At 41.8% G+C, this 19,224-nt stretch overlaps 2 protein-coding genes across 2 annotated transcripts; both read left to right on the top strand.

Annotated features, from left to right (window-relative positions):
* The first annotated feature begins 1,723 nt into the window (after positions 1 to 1,723).
* On the top strand, positions 1,724 to 2,299 carry LOC138889980 (uncharacterized). Its single transcript, XM_070173329.1, has one exon. It carries the CDS (start codon positions 1,724 to 1,726, stop codon positions 2,297 to 2,299), a length of 576 nt encoding a protein of 191 aa, XP_070029430.1.
* A 7,079-nt stretch (positions 2,300 to 9,378) lies between these two features.
* LOC104223314 (uncharacterized) lies at positions 9,379 to 10,875 on the top strand. The gene has a single exon (XM_009774729.1). It carries the CDS (start codon positions 9,379 to 9,381, stop codon positions 10,873 to 10,875), a length of 1,497 nt encoding a protein of 498 aa, XP_009773031.1.
* Positions 10,876 to 19,224: the final 8,349 nt, after the last annotated feature.

Consider the following 19,224-nt stretch of genomic DNA (forward strand, 5'->3'; position numbering starts at 1 on the left):
CTTTTTCTTATCAAAGATTCTTTGATTTCAGGCTAAAACATGTGTAGCACACAAAATGCACATGTCCATGACAATGAAGGTCTCGAAGAAAACATCAGTATAGGTGTCGGTGTACCACCTATCAACCCTGAGGAAGTGCCAAATATGGAGCCAGTTGATATCAGTTCGCATAATGCTCTAAACACAGAGTCAGTCGCAGATCCCGAAGGAGATGTATGCAGGGAAGCCCGAGCCAGAGGCCAAGGAATACGAGGAATGGAAGAAGGAGGAGTCAGCCTCCAAGTGATATTTGAGATGCTGCAAGCTCAGCAAGTCGCCATCACTCCACTTCAAAGTCAGAACAGAACTCCAAACACCGTCGACCAGTAAACGCCTGGCACACTAAACCAGCGCTTGATAGGCCCGATGAAAGTGGCTCGGGGACTGACTCCACAATCATGAAAATGCTTGAGGAACTGACTAAAAGGATCGAGTCAGGAGAAAAGAAGATAGAAGACAATGATAAGAAGGTGAAAACTTATAACTCCCGGGTAGACCAGATACCGGGAGCACCTCCAGTTTTGAAAGGTCTAGATGCCAAAAAGTTCATACAAAAACCTTTCCTCCAAGTGGGGCTCCAATGCCCATTCCCAAGAAGTTTTGCATGCCCGATATACTGAAATATAGCGGAACAACTGACCCTAACGAACATATTACTTCATACACTTGTGGAATCAAAGGAAATGGCTTGAATGACGATAAAATCGAGTCAGTATTATTGAAAAGGTTTGGGGAAACACTATCAAAATGAGCTTTGATTTGGTATCACAACTTAGCTCCTAACTCTATTGATTTGTTTGCTATGTTGTCAGATGCCTTCGTGAAAGCACATGTCGGGGCCGTAAAGGTGGCGACAAGAAAATTGAATGTCTTCAAGATAAAACAAAGGGATGACGAGATGCTAAGGGAGTTCGTGTCCAGGTTTCAGATGGAAAGAATGGAATTGCTGCCAGTCTCTGATGACTGGGCAGTTCAGGCCTTTATGCAAGGTTTGAATGAAAGAAGCTCGATTGTATCTCGACAGCTAAAGCAGAACTTGATCGAATATCCAGCTGTGACATGGTCGGATTTGCACAATCGTTATCAGTCAAAAGTTAGGATCGATGACGACCAGTAGGAGCTCCTTCGGGCTCAGTTCATCCTAATAGATTCGCAGCCAAGCCCCCAAGGGACACAGACCGAGGATCAAGATTCAACAAAGAACGGTATCAACCATATGCCGATCGAAGGAACAGCGGTTCGAACCATAACCCCCCTCCAAACGATCAGAGAAACGATCAAGGTTGAAGTTCTTGAGGATTCATAAGTAAGAGCGGGTTCAATAAATAGACAAACCCCACAGAAGTTCCCTGATTATCTGAATACAATTTCAACATAGACACGACCGGGATCGTCTCAGCTATTGAGAGAATCAAAAACACCAAGTGGCCCAAGCCAATACAGACCGATCTTTCTCAAAGGAACCCAAATTTGATATGCAAGTATCATAACACACATGGTCATCGAACAGAAGATTGTAGACAACTGAGGGAAGAAGTGGCTAGAATTCCTAGGCGATCGGGCCAAGAATCACCTCAGAGAAAGAGATGCAAGGAAAAATGAACAAGAAGAACCACAACATGTAATCAATATGATTGTTGGCGGAGTGGATATCCCTCGATGACCTATATTCAAATGCATCAAGATGTCAATCACAAGAGAAATATGGATTCGGAACTATGTGCCTGGGGATGCCTTATCATTTGGTGACGAGGAAGCAGATGGCTTATCTCAGCCTCACAACGACGCCCTGGTAATATCTATCCTCTTGAATAAAATTCAAATTAAATGTGTTTTAGTAGATCCAGGTAGCTCAGTGAACATAATCAGATCGAGGGTCGTGGAACAACTCGGCTTACAAGATCAGATTGTACCTGCTTCTCGGATCCTGAATGGTTTTAACATGGCAAGCGTAACAATAAAGGGAGAAGTGACCTTGCTAGTAAACGTAGCCGGGACCATACAAGATACGAAGTTCCATGTCATCGAAGGTGACATGAGGTATGACACACTCCTCGAAAGACCATGGATACACAACATGAGAGCAGTGTCTTCAACTCTTCACCAAATGATGAAGTTCCCAACGGAGGAAGGTGTGAGAACTGTCTATGGAGAGCAACATGCTGCCAAAGAGATGTTTGCGGTCGAGGAAATGGTGCCGATACCGGAGCCCTTAACTTTGGAAAAATCGAGCAGCAAAGGTAAACAAGAGGCTAAATAGCCATCACGACCCCAGCCTCGATAGAGTCGCAACAACAGGTAACCAAATTTCTTAAAATAACGAGGTAATAGTTCTTAAAAAAGGAAGCAAACCTAGAATGTACATAGATTATAAGGACTTGAACAAGAGCATGTCTAAAGGATGAAAAACATCGATCACATGATTGATGCCATGACTGGCCACGAGACCCTAATTCCTCTCGATGCCTATTCCGGGTACAGTCAGATTCAGATGAACCCGGAGGATCAGGAAAAAACATCGTTTGGTACTAAATTGGGAACTTATTGTTACATCGTAATGGTAAACGCCTAGTTAACAGAGCAGGAAACACAATGGACGTTTGTATTTTGGTTAAGTCCCTGTGCATAAAGGACCATTTAGTTCGTTTGCAGGAAACACTTGCGATCGCGAGAAAATGCAACGTGAAGCTTAACCCGTAAAAGTGTGCCTTCGAAGTTGGCCTGAGGTATCGAAATCAAGATTATCAAGGATATCACAGGCATAGATAGTGTGAGGATCGCGCAAAAGCAAGGTCTACCACAAAAGGAGGACCAATATCCGATAAATCGGAGTCAGGAACTTAGTTCTCCGGAAAGTCACCCTCGATACTTGAGACTCGAATAAAGGAAAAATGGGCCGAACTAGAAAGGACCTTACCAAGTCCTCGGAGTTGTCGGTGAAGGATCCTACAAACTCAGCACCATGGGAGACCAACAATTGCCAAACAATTAGAATACATTATTGCTCAAACGATACTACTGCTAAGGTATGATCTCACCCTTTTCCATTTGTATTTAAAACTGACTCCTTACATATGTTCGATTGGAAACATCGAGGTACCTTTCATCTCGAAGACCTTGGGTTTTAAAGCATGCGTTGCACTTTTTTCCCTTCGATCGGGTTTTATCCCAAATGGGTTTTACCAGCAAGATTTTTAACGAGACAGCACCTATATGCTACCTAAGGAATATTCAATAAGTATTCAAGGCTTCTTTTCAATCAACCTCGAACACTGGGGGGCATCACCCTCGGAGGGCGCATTCTCAAAGAAAGCAATTCACGCCAAGGAGGGCCTCAATAGGGAAATATTCTAATAAACCAAATGGTCAAATGAACCATGTCCATGTAGAATAGTCGAGCCCCCAGCGACAAAACATGTATGCATGTATCAATTATTTGAAGAAGCATTCTTATTATATCAAAACACTTTGTGCCGCAAAGAAGTCTACTATTTTCACATTTAACGGCTCAAGGGCAGAAAGCCCGAATGTACCCGAATACTCGGGGACTATCATCAACAATCGATGTATCAAGTCATCGAATACTCGAACTTATAAGACCTCAAAGAGGCACACTCGAACTTATAAAACCTCAAATAGGCACATTCGAGCTCACAAGACCTCAAAGAGGCACCCTTCCCCCTCGAAAACAAAGGCCAAGGCCAATATACTCGGGGTTTAACTTTTTCAAACAAGTTTGAGAAAGTTATGGGGAAACAAGTCCAAGTGACAAACCCGAAGGCTACAGCTATACTAAAGGCTACGACCAAAATAATGTGGTTCGTAGACGTTCGACTTCCGCTATAAATTAAAGGCCTTCAAATATTGAAAAAACGGTTAAATCAGGCTACCCTCGACAAAAGCAAAATACGAAGGACTTTAATAAATTCATCCCCCAAAAAATCGGCGATGAATCCAGCCCTTAAATAATACAAGGGCTTCGATAACATCGCCCTCGAAAATATCTCAAGAGGTATTCAATTATGTTTACATAAACAAATTACTAATAAGGTTCCGATACGTCAAACCTTCGAAAAAACCCAACGGGTACAAAAAACACTTGCTATGGCATAACTAAATTCTCATTAAGTCTTTTAGCCAAAATGAAGGAAAAATTGTATAGCCATTTTAACGGCCCAACTTAAAGAGCCTAAGGGACAATTTTAAAAGAGCCTAAGGGCCGATATATAAGAGCCCAAGGGCCAACCTCGAAAGGCTTAAGGGCTAAAAACTTATAATTCGAGACTCCTCTCTCATTTAGATCCAGACTCAAGAATTCGCAATATCCTAAACTTACATCGGATCAATTTAAACTTAGCTCGAGGGTTATTGTATCTATCGGTAAAAATCTAAGGGTTTATAATACCCCAAACCCAAACCAATCCTCGAACCAATCATTCTGACGAAGTCTTCCAAAAATAAAGGCAATGTTAAATCCAGCACAAACCAAAGACGAGATAAAAAGTTTCCCTCGTATTTCCAAAAGATGATTACAGGAGATATTTACACAGGGAGGCTTATAAAGAAACGAAATAAAGTAACCTAAAACTATTTTGGGGTCACATCTTTTGCAGCTGCATCTTCAGAAGTCGCACCTTCGAGAGCGTCATACTCGGGGACTTCATATTTGTCTCCTTCACTCTCAGAACCACTGGCTGAATCATCCTCGTTGAAAAGCAGAATGACAACCTCTTCTTCCAAAATCTTTGCCATTTCAATATCGGCTAAAAGATCGAAGCTGCGAGCGTGCACCTCCTCGAGGGTTATCCTCCGGGATTGTCGCCTAGCATGGTCAAGAGTACTTGATAACTTAGCCTCCGCCGCAGAAGAGATATCCTTTTCCCGAACATTAGCTGCTTCGACATCAGCTCGATACGAAGACATAATTGCATCAACATCAGATTTGGCCTTGGCCAGCTCAGTAGCAGATCTGGCTTTAAGCTCCTCAATCTCGAGGCCCCGAGCTAGGCTCTCCTCCTTCTCACTTCGAAGCTAGGTTTTGAGTGAAGCTAGCTGCTCTCTTAGAGTTTCCTTCTCAGAGGCGAGATTATCCATACTTTGCCTCCACCCCAGGGCCTCAGCTTCTTTCATCTTAAGCTCCTCCCGAATCGGCGACTCCAAGTCGGCCTTCTGATGAAACTACAAAATTAAAGTGTCAGTCGCCAAAACAAACAAGTGCATAACAGACCCTCGAGAGCTGTATTACCTTCTCAACATACTTGGTTTGTCCTTGGCATGGCTGCGTCAACTCAACTCGTAGATCGTAGATCATAGATCTCCATATCTTTCTTAGCATAGAGGGTTTTGACGACCTCCCTCTCATCCAAAATCTTCTTAAGCTCAGCCTCGCATCGAGAAAGATCGGTTCCAGACTTAGAAAATGCCTTTTTATGGAGCACTACAACCTTTATAAAGAAGAAGGAAAGATAGATTCAGAACAGCTAAAACAAAGGCGCAAGCATAAAGAACAGAAAACTCGCTTGTTTAAAGAGTCTACGAGCCTCATCAAAAATGAAATAAGCATCTGGGTCAGGGCCATCTTCAAGCCCTGTGAGACATTCTCGAAAGATGTCATGCCCTTAATGGCTTCCTTCCACTTCATAAGACCTCATATTCTAAGCATATCGGATTTGTCCCTCGGAGAACTTGGGGCCAGGAGGTGAATCATCCACATTGATTACCCTAAGTGATCAACTCGGGGCATTCTCCTTTATTTGAAGAGGCTCGGGATTAGGTCGTTCGGCCTCTCCCTCCAAATAGCCTCCTAGGTGAGGTGCCTTTTTCCTACACGATGGCTCGGGGACTTTGTTTGAGCTCTCCTCGGAGATTTCTTGGACTCTGGAATGAGCCACATCAACCGTCACCGGCTTGATAGGCTTTGAAGCACTGACATCTTTTCTTTCACAAGTTACCAGCAAGCATTCGTCATCATCTTCTTCTTCTTAATCCCGAAGGTGTTGGGCCGTTTACGAAGATAAGACCGTCGTATCGGCCTTGGGCCTTCGAGCCATGTTGTTCTTCGGCTTTAGAGGATTCTTAGGTGACTCTCTTCTTCTTTTTCTTTCTTTAGAAGACTTCGGAACCTCTACCTCATCAGCCGGGGCCGACCACAAATCAACAGCGTATCCAAGACCTATATGAAATCGAGGTAAGTACCCCATGAGAGAAGCACAAGAAAACAAACAAGAGAACTCACCATGGTTTTTGGCCTCCCATCGACCCTTGGCCAGATCTTGCCAGCAACGATCCGAATAAGAATAGGTGGAGGTCAGCTTTCGAACCTAGCCCTCGAGGTTCGAGACCCCACCAGGAAACCAAGTAGTGGTTGCACCATCGTAAAGGTACTACACCAAGGAAAAATATAAAGCCGGGGAAAAGAAAAGAAAGTAGGCTATCAGCCTGCTACGTGCTCACATTTCATGTTCCACTCCTCGGGGAACGACATCCAATCAGCAGTAATCAGGTCAGAGACAACAGGCTCATCTACCCACTGTGTTTGTCCTCATTAATACTAGAGAAAAGAGATTTCAAGGATCAGAGTTGCAATTTTATCAAACCCCCTTGATAAAGTCGGGGACTGTACAGTCTGATCAGGTGGTCGAGGGTAAAAGACATCCCCTCAACTTGGCGCGAAAAGAACTTGATTAAGTATACGATTTGCCAGAATGTGGGGTAGATATGGCCAAACGTCACTCGGTATCATTGACAAAAGTCAAGAATAACTGGATCTATGGGACCTTGAACCAAAATTGCAGGACCCAACATAAATGGGTAGGTATATACACTCAAATACCCCGCTTTATATGTAGTGATGTCCTCTTTGGAGGAAGGAATCACTATTTTTTTATTATCCCACTTGCAATCCTCCTTTACTTGCTCGAGCTCGGCCTTGGTCACCAAACAAACATATCGAGACATGGGCTTGCATCGGCCTGATGTCGATGCAGGTTTCTCGATTTTGAATCGGATGTTATTTCACATAGTGGGGGGATGCAATCCTCAATATGAATGGGCACTACCGGTTTACTCTTGGTCGGTCGAGAAGATGAAGAAGCTTTTCCTTTCTGAGAAATTGATTTAGAGGTTTTAGCCATCGCAAGGTGGAAAATCCAAGAAAATGAAGAGTGTTGATAGTGAAGAGAAGGGAAAATTCAAGGAAATTGAAAAATGCTAATGAGACTTTGAGAACAATATGAGAATAGAGTTTGTAAGGTTGTGAAATTTATCTATTTATAGAGATCATTTAAGCGTGCTGGGGAAGCCAAAAGGCCGATCGTCAACCGCCTCCAATTAATGACCTTAGGAATCGCAGAAAAAGCAACTTTTCAGTTACTTCAGTCGTTGATGTCAAGATATTGGCATCAGGATCAAGGTATTAAGGACTAATTCATCAAAAATCATAAAGGGAAGCCTACAAGTTGAGTTCGAGTAGAGTATCCACTCGATTACTAAGCCCAAGGGCTATCCGAGTTTGAGGAATTTCTCACTCGAGGACTATAAAAAGGCTTAAGGGCCAGCTTTGTTACAAGTTTGAGAAAATGCCCGCTCGACTGCTAAGCCCAAGGGCTACCCGAGTTGGAGAAATTTCTCACTTGGGGACTACAAAAAGATCTAAGGATTAACTTTATTTCGAGATTTTGCTCTCACTCGGGAATCACAATGTTCCGAGTTCACATTTAAGCTCAGCTCGAGGATTAACGAGAACCTCGAGGGGTATTATATTGATCGATTAAAAACCTAAGGGTTTACTATATCCTAAGATTCGATATTTGGGCTAGTCATTAAAATACAATCGAGTTTTTTTTACAAGTAAAGATAAAATAAAATTCAACACGGGCCAAAAGGGATACAAAAGGATTCTTTTATATTTCCAAGAAATGAATACAAAGTAAAACTACGACACCCACGAAGGGTACTAACACAGGAACAAAGAATCAAAAATAAAATCCAAAGAACCTAATCCACTTTTAAGACCACGGCCTCGAGAGCATCGTCTTCAGAAACCTCCTTCCCCGGGGCACCATTTCTGATCGTTGGAAAAAGAGATTTAGGGCAGAAGGCTCTCGATAAATATAATTATTTGTCCAGTAGCCGAGATTGAGCATTCCGTTGAAGTTTTGGGCCATAATACATTGAAAAAGGACAAGCTAAAGGAAAAGACCAGAAGATGTAGCTTCTCCTTTTGTCACAAGAAAAAACAAAAGGGGTTGCAAGATGCACGAGCAACAATCCAAGAGTGTTCATCCTTGGAACATTGTTCCGGTGTGGGATGCAAAAGTTAGTAGATGATAGTGCCATCTCATTTTATGGAAAGCAAAAGAAATGAAGTGCCATGTTATGGACCCAGATGTTAAGGTGGAGAGTAGGACAATCCTTCAGGAAGCTGACACGGATAGTGAGATGGACGCCAACGTGGAAGGACAAAAAGAAACTTTGAGAAGAAGTTTACGTGAGAGGAAAACGCCAAAGAAGCTAACAGATTTTGTTGTGCGTATTGGCTGATCACGTGATGGATGCAACATGTTGTTAGGATAGAATAAATAACCGGATATCATTATGAATATGCAAGCAATGAGTAGTCTCTTCTGATTCTCACCTCTGTTATTCTCTACTCTTTCATCCCCTTCTTATTATCCTTAAGAGTTCTAGTGATATTCCTTTATAATTTTAGTCATTTACTTCCTCTGTAATCATCCGGTTATTTCCAATCAACGTAGTTAGTTTGGGATAGAAATCACTATTGTTACATTGGTGCTTTCATTCTGCTCGGCTTCACTGTCCGCTGAATTATCTGATTCTGATATGTGCACTGTCATGGCAATCCAAGTTGTGGTGCTTCAGGATTTAGCTGCACAGGTAGCTAATATTGTCGGTCATTTTTCGGTAACTGAGGCTTCTCAATACGCTGGCTATGTGGTGCAGCTTGGTGCATATGGCGTTCATAGTGGTGGATCTTCTGCACCTCGCTATAAACCGGTGTTGGTCGAGTTTGGACGTTTCAATGGTTCTCGCCCAGAGGCTTAGGTTTTTCAAGCTGAATGTTACTTCAATTTTTACGGTATTGTGGTAGAGCATAAACAGACAGTGGCCTCCTTCTACCTCGATGGTGAGGCACTCGAGTGGTATCGATGGCTCTATCGGAATAAGCAGCTTAGCGATTGGCCCAATTTTGCTGATAAATTGTTGTGTCGCTTTCGTCAACATCATATGCTCTCACCGGCTGGTCGTCTTTCTAAGATGCAACAAACCTCAACAGTAGTTGATTTTCAATGTCATTTTAAGTCCCTGCTTAATGAAACGATGTCGCTACCTGAGGAGTTTCTAGTGGAGTGTTTCCTTTTGGGCCTACGACCCGATATCCTTGCATCTTTTAAGGCCCATAAACTTACTCAACTGGATCAGGTAATTGATTTGGCCCATATCCATGAGCAACGCTTAATTGCTAAGAAAGTGCCTGCTCGACCCGCTTTTTCAAGGACCCAACCTCGATTACCCATGCCTGACCTCACTTCTTCTTCTCTGCCTGTTCAACCTCTACAGACCACTTTTTCCAGTACCGCCCGCTTACCGATTAAACGCCTCACACTGACAGAAATGTATCACCATCGAGAATTGGGCTTGTTCTTTAACTATGACGAAAAATACTCAGTTACCCACCGTTGTAAGGCGGGGCTCCACCTACTGCTACTTGTTGAGGAAACTGACAATGTTGTGGTATTACCGGAACCATTTGTTTCCGATAATGTCCTAGTTGAGGAACTCCAATGCTTGGAGGTTCAAGAACATTCCGCAATTTCTTACCATGCCTTGGCTGGCAGAACCTCACCTAATTCGATGTGCTTCGTGGGTCATGTGAATGGCTCTCCCGTTCAAGTGCTACTTGACGGCGACAACACACATAACTTCATCCAGACTCGAGTCACTCAATTCTTGCAGCTTCAAGTTGAGTCGACACCCTATTTTTCTGTGGTGGTCGGTAGTGGTCAATGTTTGCCTTATGAGGGCGTTTGTAGACAGGTATCCCTTACCATTCAGGGCAGTACTCTCGCCTTGGACTTTCATGTTTTGCCTCTACATGGTTCAGATTTAGTTTTGGGTGTATCGTGGCTGGCCACATTAGGACCTGTGATTACTAATTATAGGGCTCGTCTATTTGAGTTCAACTATAAAGGTCAACGCTACAGTTGGCGTGGCGATCCTCCTATAGAGCTCCAACCTGTTCAATTGCATAGTCTTTGCCGCATGGCTGCCACGCACGCTATTTCCTCTTTTTATCGATTGGAATTGGTGACTGATGCTCCCCTAGTTTCAGATGCCCCACCACCGGAGATAGCGGAATTGTTGGACTCATTTTCCCAGGTATTTCAGAAACCGCACGGGTTACCACCTACTCGGCCGCTTGATCATGCAATTCACTTATTACCAGGGTCCAAACCGGTAAATGTTAAACCGTATCGCTACCCTTATTTTCAAAAGAATATTATGGAACAACTGGTGGGTGACATTCTAAAAGAGGGAATCATTCGTCCGAGTACCAGTCCATTTTTATCCCCGGTTCTATTAGTGCAAAAAAAGAATGGGACATGGAATTTTTATGTGGATTATCGTGCTTTGAATGCAGTAACGGTTCATGACAGATTTCTTATTCTGACCATTGATGAATTATTTGACGAATTGCATGGTGCCCAATTTTTCTCCAAATTAGACTTGCTTTCCGGCTACCACCAAATCAGGGTCCGGCTTGAGGATGTTGGGAAGACGGCATTCCGTACTCATGAGGGACATTACGATTTCTAGTTATGCCGTTTGGGTTGTCAAACGCCCTCTCCACATTTCAAGCCACTATGAACTCTGTTTTTCGCCCCTATTTGCGTCGGTTCGTTTTGGTTTTCTTCGACGATATACTTGTGTACAGCCCTAGTTGGACCGCACATTTGGAGCATCTTCACTTGGTTCTACAGCTCTTGCACAAAAACTACTAGGTTTCCAAGTGGTCAAAGTGTGTTTTCGGCCAACAATCGGTGGATTATTTAGGCCATGTGATCTCAAGTACCGGGTTATCTGTTGATCCAGCTATAATTATGGCTATCTAGTGCTGGCCTCATCCCAGATCAGTCAAGGATGTCTATAGTTTCTTGGGTCTTATGGGATACTACAGGAGATTCATCCACTATTATGCCTCAATTGCCGCACCCTTGACTAATTTACTTCGCAAAGATGCTTATCAATGGACCCTTCTCAGCAAGTTGCTTTTGAAACTCTAAAAAATTGCCTCAGTTCCACCCCTGTACTGACTCTTCCGAACTTTACCAAGCCATTTTGATTAGAAATTGATGCGTTTGGGGTGGTCATCGGAGTCGTCCTTACGCAAGAGGGGCATCCAGTGGCCTTCTTTAGCCAAAAGCTGAGTAGCCATATGCAACAAGCCTCCACTTATCACCGGGAGATGTTTGCAATCATTCAAGCGGTTTCCAAGTGGCGATAATATTTATTAGTTCGTCATTTTACCATCATTACTGACCAACACGCTCTAAGGAACCTAACCGATCAGACCATTCAAACTCCAGAACAACAAAAGTGGTTTGGTAAGTTGGCTGGGTACGATTTTACTATCGAATACCACCCGGGAAAGAACAATTGAGCTGCTGATGCTTTGTCCCGAGTTCCAGAGTTGGAATACATGGCCATAACAGGGTGTGTGCCCATATTTGTCACTGACTTACGTTTGCTTAACACAACTGACCCTGAGCTACTTGCACTTCAGCAAACCATTGCTCGTGATCCAGCCCTTCTACCTTATTACAGTTTCCGTGGGGGGCTACTATTCTTTAAGGGTCGACTGGTTATTCCTTCCAGCTCTCCTCTACGCCAATAAATATTGTTGGAATTCCATGCATCTAGTATTAGAGGGCACACAGGTGTGGCGCGCACGTATCTTCGACTTGCTTTTAATTTTTATTGGAAGGGCATGAAAAGTGATGTAAAGGTATTCATCGCTTCTTGTTAGATTGCCAACAAATGAAGGACCTCCATCATCACCCCGCTGGATTACTTCAGCCCTTGCCTATTCTGGAGCTAGCTTTTGAGGACATTGTAATGGACTTTATTACCTGCCTCCCTAGTTCGAAGGGTAAAACAACAATCTTGACAGCGGTAGACCATTTGACCAAGTATGCCATTTTATTCCCTTTCCATCTTCTTTTACTATTGAATCGGTTGCTGTGACTTTTGTGGGGGAAGTCATACGATTACATGGGCACCCTCACGCCATTATTACAGATAGGGATCCACGGTTCATTCATTCTTTCTGGCAGGAGATCCGCCGCTTATAGGGGACTACTTTGGCTATGAGTATGGCTTATCATCCCCAAACCAATGGTCAATCCGAGGCCTTGAACAAATGTATCGAGCAATACTTGCGTTGTTTCATGGCAGACGCGCCTAAGAATTGGGTGGCTATGCTTCCTTGGGCTGAGTTTTGGTACAATACATCCCTGCAATCTTATGCTGGCATGACGCCATTTGAGGCTCTTTATGACAGGAAAGCCCTTTCCATCACTCGGTATGTCACAGGGGATAGCTCAAGCGAAATGGTTGAACAATTTTTGTTGCAAAGGGATGAGGCATTGGATTTGCTAAAGGGGAATTTACTCAAGGCATAGAAGCGTATGAAAGCTCATGCCGACCAGCATCGTTTCGAGACTTCCTTCCAGGTAGGAGATTGGGTCTACGTTAAGCCCAGGCCCTTCCGCCAACAGTCAGTCCGTGGACAGCCTCACCAAAAGTTAGGACACAAATTCTTTGGTCCCTTTTAGGTGCTCAAAAGGGTTTGGGCAGTTGCTTACAAGCTAGAGTTACCTGATGCCACACGCATCCACCCCGTATTCTATGTTTCGATGCTCAAAAGATGTTTTGGGCAGCCTGCTAACCAGATCACCCCTCTATAGTTGACAGAATTTGCTCTGGATCAGGTCCAACCCTCTTCGAACCTTGAGGACAAGGTTCTCAATTCAGGTTGGGGTAATGTTATGGACCCAGATATTGAGGTGGAGAGTGGGACAGTCCTTCTGGAAGCTGACATGGATAGTGAGATGGACACTAGCGTGGAAGGACAAAAAGAAACTTTGAGAAGAAGTTTACGTGAGAGGAAAACGCCAAAGAAGCTAACAAATTTTGTTGTGCGTATTGGCTGATCACGTGATGGACGCAGCAGGTTGTTAGGATAGAATAAATAACCAGATATCATTATGAAGATGCAAGCAATAAGTAGACTCTTCTGATTCTCACCTCTGTTATTCTCTGCTCTCTCATCTCCTTCTTATTATCCTTAAGAGTTCTAGTGATATTCCTTTATAACTTCAGTCATTTACTTCCTTTGTAATCATCCAGTTGTTTCCAATGAATATAGTTAGTTTGGGATAGAAATCACTATTGTTACATGCCACACCAGATTGAAGTTAAGAAATATGAGCAGCAGTGTAAAGTTCGTATATCTCCTGATACGGGAAGGATTCGATGCCCTTCTCTCGTTGTCTCGAGCTGAAGCTTTGAAGAAGGGAGCCTTGGCGTAACTGGTAAAGTTGTTGCCATGTGACCTTGCGGTCGCAGATTTGAACCATAGAAATAGGTGATTAGAGGAGGAAGTAAAGAAGGGAAAGGACTAAAAGTAGGCGAAGATGGAAGAAGTACAGTTTTTGTTCACCAAGTAGCCTCTTATTTATAGAAAGCCAATGACGGGACCGGTGGCGCAAGTGGCCGACAAATGCTGAAACGTATTTGATATTTTAGGGAAGCATGCTAACATGACATTTCTGATCACTTCAAGCGCCTACGTACGTCACGGGCATGACGTCACCACGAGAGGCCCGGGAAAATCGAAGTTCAAATCGTTTCTAATCATCTTATTCTAAGAAATGCGGGGACTATCTGTATACGGTGAAAATAAGAGAGCTCGATTTCGAAGGCTTGATCATACCCCGAGCTCGAGTTCGGGAAGCTCGAAATAAGGATCAAGCCTGGATTAGATGTGCGCACCTCGAGAAGAAAGTCGAAAACCCGTCATGGCCCGCCTCGAGGGTAGTAGAATTTCGATGACACTCAAGAAAGAGCAGGAATTTCTCAAGGAAACGTGGGTCAGGGCATAAATTATGAGATAAGATTTGTATGAAATAGTACAGGTCCGTACTAGGTTGTTATACAGTTGTACCAATAGAATTCTTTACCATAATTGGAAATGTACCATATTAGGGTTTTCCCCTCCTATATAAAGGAGACCCCAATCATTTGTAAAGATCATCCCATTCATTGCAATAGAACATTCTACTCTGCTTTTCTCGTTTACTGTGCTCTACAATTGTTCTTCAGCTTTATTGTTTTACTTTATAGCTCATATTTTATTGTTCTTAACTCACCTCGAGGCCCCTGAGATAATCGAGCTTGAGGCCCCTATTGCTCTAACAATGCTGGTTTGGTTCATCAATTCTTCTTACTTAAGCTTAGTATTACTTGTATATTCACTAGTATTGAAATAAATCACATATCTTTAAAATCACAAATCACATTTAATTGTTACTCGCATTTTTCGAGGTAAACAAAGTCGGCTATATGTCATCACAACTAACTGGAAAATTTGGTCATTAAAACTGACATGAGATTTTTTGCTTGAACCTCATGTAAAAATATTCTTATTAGAGTGAGGTACTTAGAGAAAGTAACTACGATTCCAAATAATATTACTACAAAATAGCATGTTATTAGCTCACTAGCTAGTTCTATTTGCAGATAATTCTTCTATCAGTCTATTCAGAAGGCCGACTTTTTCATAAATTGGCATGAAAAGTAAATGAGAGTGCCATAGTATAGCTCCTACGTACTCTTTTCTTGATTTTTCCTCTTCATTAATTTCCTCCTAGTCAAAGCAAAATGCCCCACTCTCTCCTTCAACCCTAAAACACAACCCCCCCCCCCTCCCTTCCCCGCATCCCAGAAGCAAAAATAGGTTAAATATATCGATAGCTCCCTTAAATTGTCAGAAATTTTTAATTAGATATTTTTTCTAAGAGTCCGACCTATTTGAATATTTTACATTTGTAGAAAATTAAACATGCCTACTAGCCGAAAGGACAGCTCTTCACCTCTCAATTTTGGGTGACAAGCACATCATTTGCCATGTCAGCATTAAGAGTTCAATAAACACATGTTTTCAATAAGCCGAACTCTTAGATAAGATGTCTATACGAAAAATTATCGAGTTTAAGGAATCATTGGTGTATTTAGCTAAAAAGAATGAAAAGAGAATGCATACATACATTGCCACATTGGCATTAGAAGGTATATTCTTGGTGTTATTTTTGCCAGTTGTTCCGTTTTATATCAGTTGTTCAGTAGATGATCCTCTTTTTAATTTTCTTGCAAGTTGCAACTAATGGACAGTTTAGACCAAGGTTTAAAGAATTTCTTTGAGAAACCAGAAAATCTTATGAAAAACCGTTAGGCCACGGTATAAGAAATCTAATATTTTGTGAGCAAGCTGAAAATTATATAAGCAAATATTAAATCGAATCTAACGTTGTCCGGAAGGAATAATTTTCAGAGGGCTATATTTGCGTAACTTATAAAAATAGGAACAAAATCTAAACAGTGACCTTAGAAAAGGACATTTGTGTAATTAAGCCGTTTGCATGTGCTGGTCCACTTGGGCAAATCGGAGCCCAACTTCATCGGGAGAAATCAGTAAAAATAGCACGGTATAGCCAGTTTTCGAATTGGTCATTCAAAAATAGCCAGCGTTTACGAAGTCAATGAAAAATAGCCACTATTTTGCTGCATCAGAGACCAGTCCAGCATAATATACTGGAGTTCGGTGCACCTGTGTATGAACTTCAGCATATTATGCTGGACCGGTATACTTTGCTGACTCCAGTATAATATACTGGAGACTGGAGCACCGGTGCTCCAAACTCCAGTATATTATACTGGACAATTGTACTTGCTGGAACTCCAGTATATTATGCTGGAGTTCTAGTGTACTTATACTGAAACTCCATCATATTATGCTGGAGTTCCAGCATACTTATCTTGGAACTCCAGTATAATATGTTGGAGTTCAAGCATACTTATGCTGGAACTCCAGTATAATATACTGGCGTATTTTTCGGGTTTTAAACAATATTTTCGCTTAGATTTATCTTTACATGAAAAGTGGCTAAATTTCGATTACTTTTGAAACTGCGTTATTTTTGAACGACCAGTTGTAAATCTGGCTATTTTTTGATTTCTCCCGGGAAATCAACATAAAAATATATGAGCAAGCGATAATGAACTGTGAGACCTTCTAGCTTATACAACTTACACAATAACAAAATCCAAATAAATAAATAAAAATTGAGACATTTCTATTAGTATTGAAAGTTGATAAAGGTCTTAAGTAAGTTTTTTGGTTCTTGGGGTAAAACGCTTCTTGTTTTTTCAAAGATTTATGCATTAGTCATTAATTAGGTTCAAGAGATAGGCTTTACTGTCACAACCCGAATTTCTCACCCTCGGGAGTCGTGATGACGCCTACTCATGAAAGCTAGGCAAGTCGAGAGTCACAATTTTTTTTACCCCTTTTTACTTAGCCTTTTAATAGTTCAATTTAACAGGCGATCAATAGCGGAATAACCATATTAATAAAATAAATGCGGAAGACGAAAACTGAAAATATCACTAAATACTCATGCAGAAGTCCAAATACAACTCTACCTAGAATTGGTGTCACAATGTCACGGACTATCTACGAATACTACAAACAGTGGTACGAAGGAAAATAATACAACTCTGTCTCTGAACTACATAAAAACAGAATGAAAAGATAGAAGGGGACGCCAAGGCCTGAAGACGCCTGCAGGACTACCTCGAGTCTCCTGATGGACTAAAGGCAGCAACCTCACTATGGTTCAAAAGCTCCAGCACCGGGATCTGCACACAGTGCAGAGTGTGGTATCAGCACAACCGACCCCATGTGCTGGTAAGCGTCAAGCCTGACCTCGGCGAAGTAGTGAAGAGGCTAGGACAAGACTACCAAATAAACTTGTGCAGTTATATCATATACAACAAATAATAACGACAGAAACTAACAGTTAAATATGGGAAGGGGAAACATGCTCAGGGTAATATCATGCACAAACAGAAATTCAGTAAAAGCATAAGGAACACCAAAATTCAACTATAAGCAAGAATAAGGAAATCAATGACAAGTACACGGCATCACCCTTCGTGCTTTTACTCTCATTCTCACCATAAGAATCAATATATTCGGCACGACATCACCCTTTGTGCTTTTACCTCACAAAATTATGGCACGACACTATCCTTCGTGCATTATCACTCATATCATGGCACGACATCACCCTTCGTGCTTTTACATTCACAATATCGGCACGGCATTACCCTTTGTGCATTAACACTCTCTCGCAAATATCACGCACGATATCACCCTTCGTGCCTTTACAATCTTCCTTACCCAAGCAACAACCACAAAGTAATTCGGGCAAGGGAATCAATAAAATCATAAAAAATCCCGGTAAGGGAACAACAGTATAACAACAATATTCCGGTAAAGAAAATAATATCATGAGCAATAACATTCCGTCAAGGGAAATAATATCAAAAGCAATAACATCCTGACTAGGGAGACAATATCATAAACCTCTTCTCTTTTCCACAAATACTTCACAACTCAATTTTCAACTTGAGCCAACGCTCTACAATGTTCAATTATCAAGAATACTTCCATAAGCCTTATTCAACATTAGAAATCATCATTAATGCATGGACAATATAAAACGGAGTCACATCAATCATAGTATAAGACTCATGAGCATGCTTGGCACCGACGTATAGATACTTGTCACCACACTTATATATCGTACTCAACAATTAACACATAGCAAATAAGACTATGACTCTTATTCCCTCAAGCTAATGTTATTCCAAACACTTACCTCAATGCCACGAGCACAATCAAGCCTCAACTACCACTTTATTGATTGATTTCACCACCAAACCGCTTGTATCTAGCCACAATTTACTTAACGATATCAACAAATGCTAAATGAACCGATTCTAATGCATGAAAATAGGTTTTCTAATGATTTCCCCAAAAAGTCAAAAATCGACCCCGGACCCACATGGTCAAAACCCGAGATTCGAACGGAAAACCGATTACCCATTCACCCACGAATTTAAATATATAATTTATTTTGAAATCGGACCTTAAATCGAGGTCCAAATCCTAAAAAATTAAAAATCCTAAGTTCTACCCAAAAAACACCCAATTTTCCCCATGAAAACCCTTAATTGTGAATTGAAATCATGTGAAAAGATGTTATGGATTGAAGAAAATGAGTTAGAAATGACTTACAATTGATTTGGAGAAGAACTTTTCTTTGGAAAATCGCCCAAGAGAGTTTAGGGTTTGAGAGAGTTTGAAAAATGAAGAAATTTCGTCTAAGTTATAATTTGCACATGTGCAGATATCGCATTTGCGATGCCAGGTTCGCGAATGTGAACTTGCAAATGCAGCCCAGGCTTCGCAACTACGAAAGTCGGCCAGTCCTGCTTTCTTCGCAAATGCGAACTACTGTTCGCAATTGCGATCCCTGTTGAAGTCGCATTTGCGACATTGAGCTTCGCAAATGCGAAGATCTCCCTGCCCAGCCCATCTTCGGAATTGCGATAATTCTTCGCAATTGCGAGCTCGCATTTGCAAGCCAGGCTTCCCAATTGCGAAGCCTACAAACCTACAATGCACACAATTGCAAAGTCTGCAGACCTACAACAAATAGTAGTTTTCCTAAGTCCATTTTACTCTGTGGCCTATCCAAAACTCACCCGAGCCCTCGGGACTCTAAACCAAACATGCACGCAAGTCCAAAAATATTATACGGACTTGCTCGTGCGATCAAATCATCAAAATAATATCAACAACTATGAATTAAACCTCAAATTCATGAAATCACTCAAGAACATTAAAATTTCTATTTTCTCAAATAAAGGTCCGATTTATACTAAACGAACTACGATTCTTACCAATTTCAAACATCTATACATTTCCAAAACATCTTTATACTAAACGAACTCCGAACCAAGATACGGGCCCGATAC

Source organism: Nicotiana sylvestris, chromosome 4, assembly GCF_000393655.2.
Source record: "Nicotiana sylvestris chromosome 4, ASM39365v2, whole genome shotgun sequence".
In the NCBI taxonomy this organism is placed as follows: domain Eukaryota; kingdom Viridiplantae; phylum Streptophyta; class Magnoliopsida; order Solanales; family Solanaceae; genus Nicotiana; species Nicotiana sylvestris.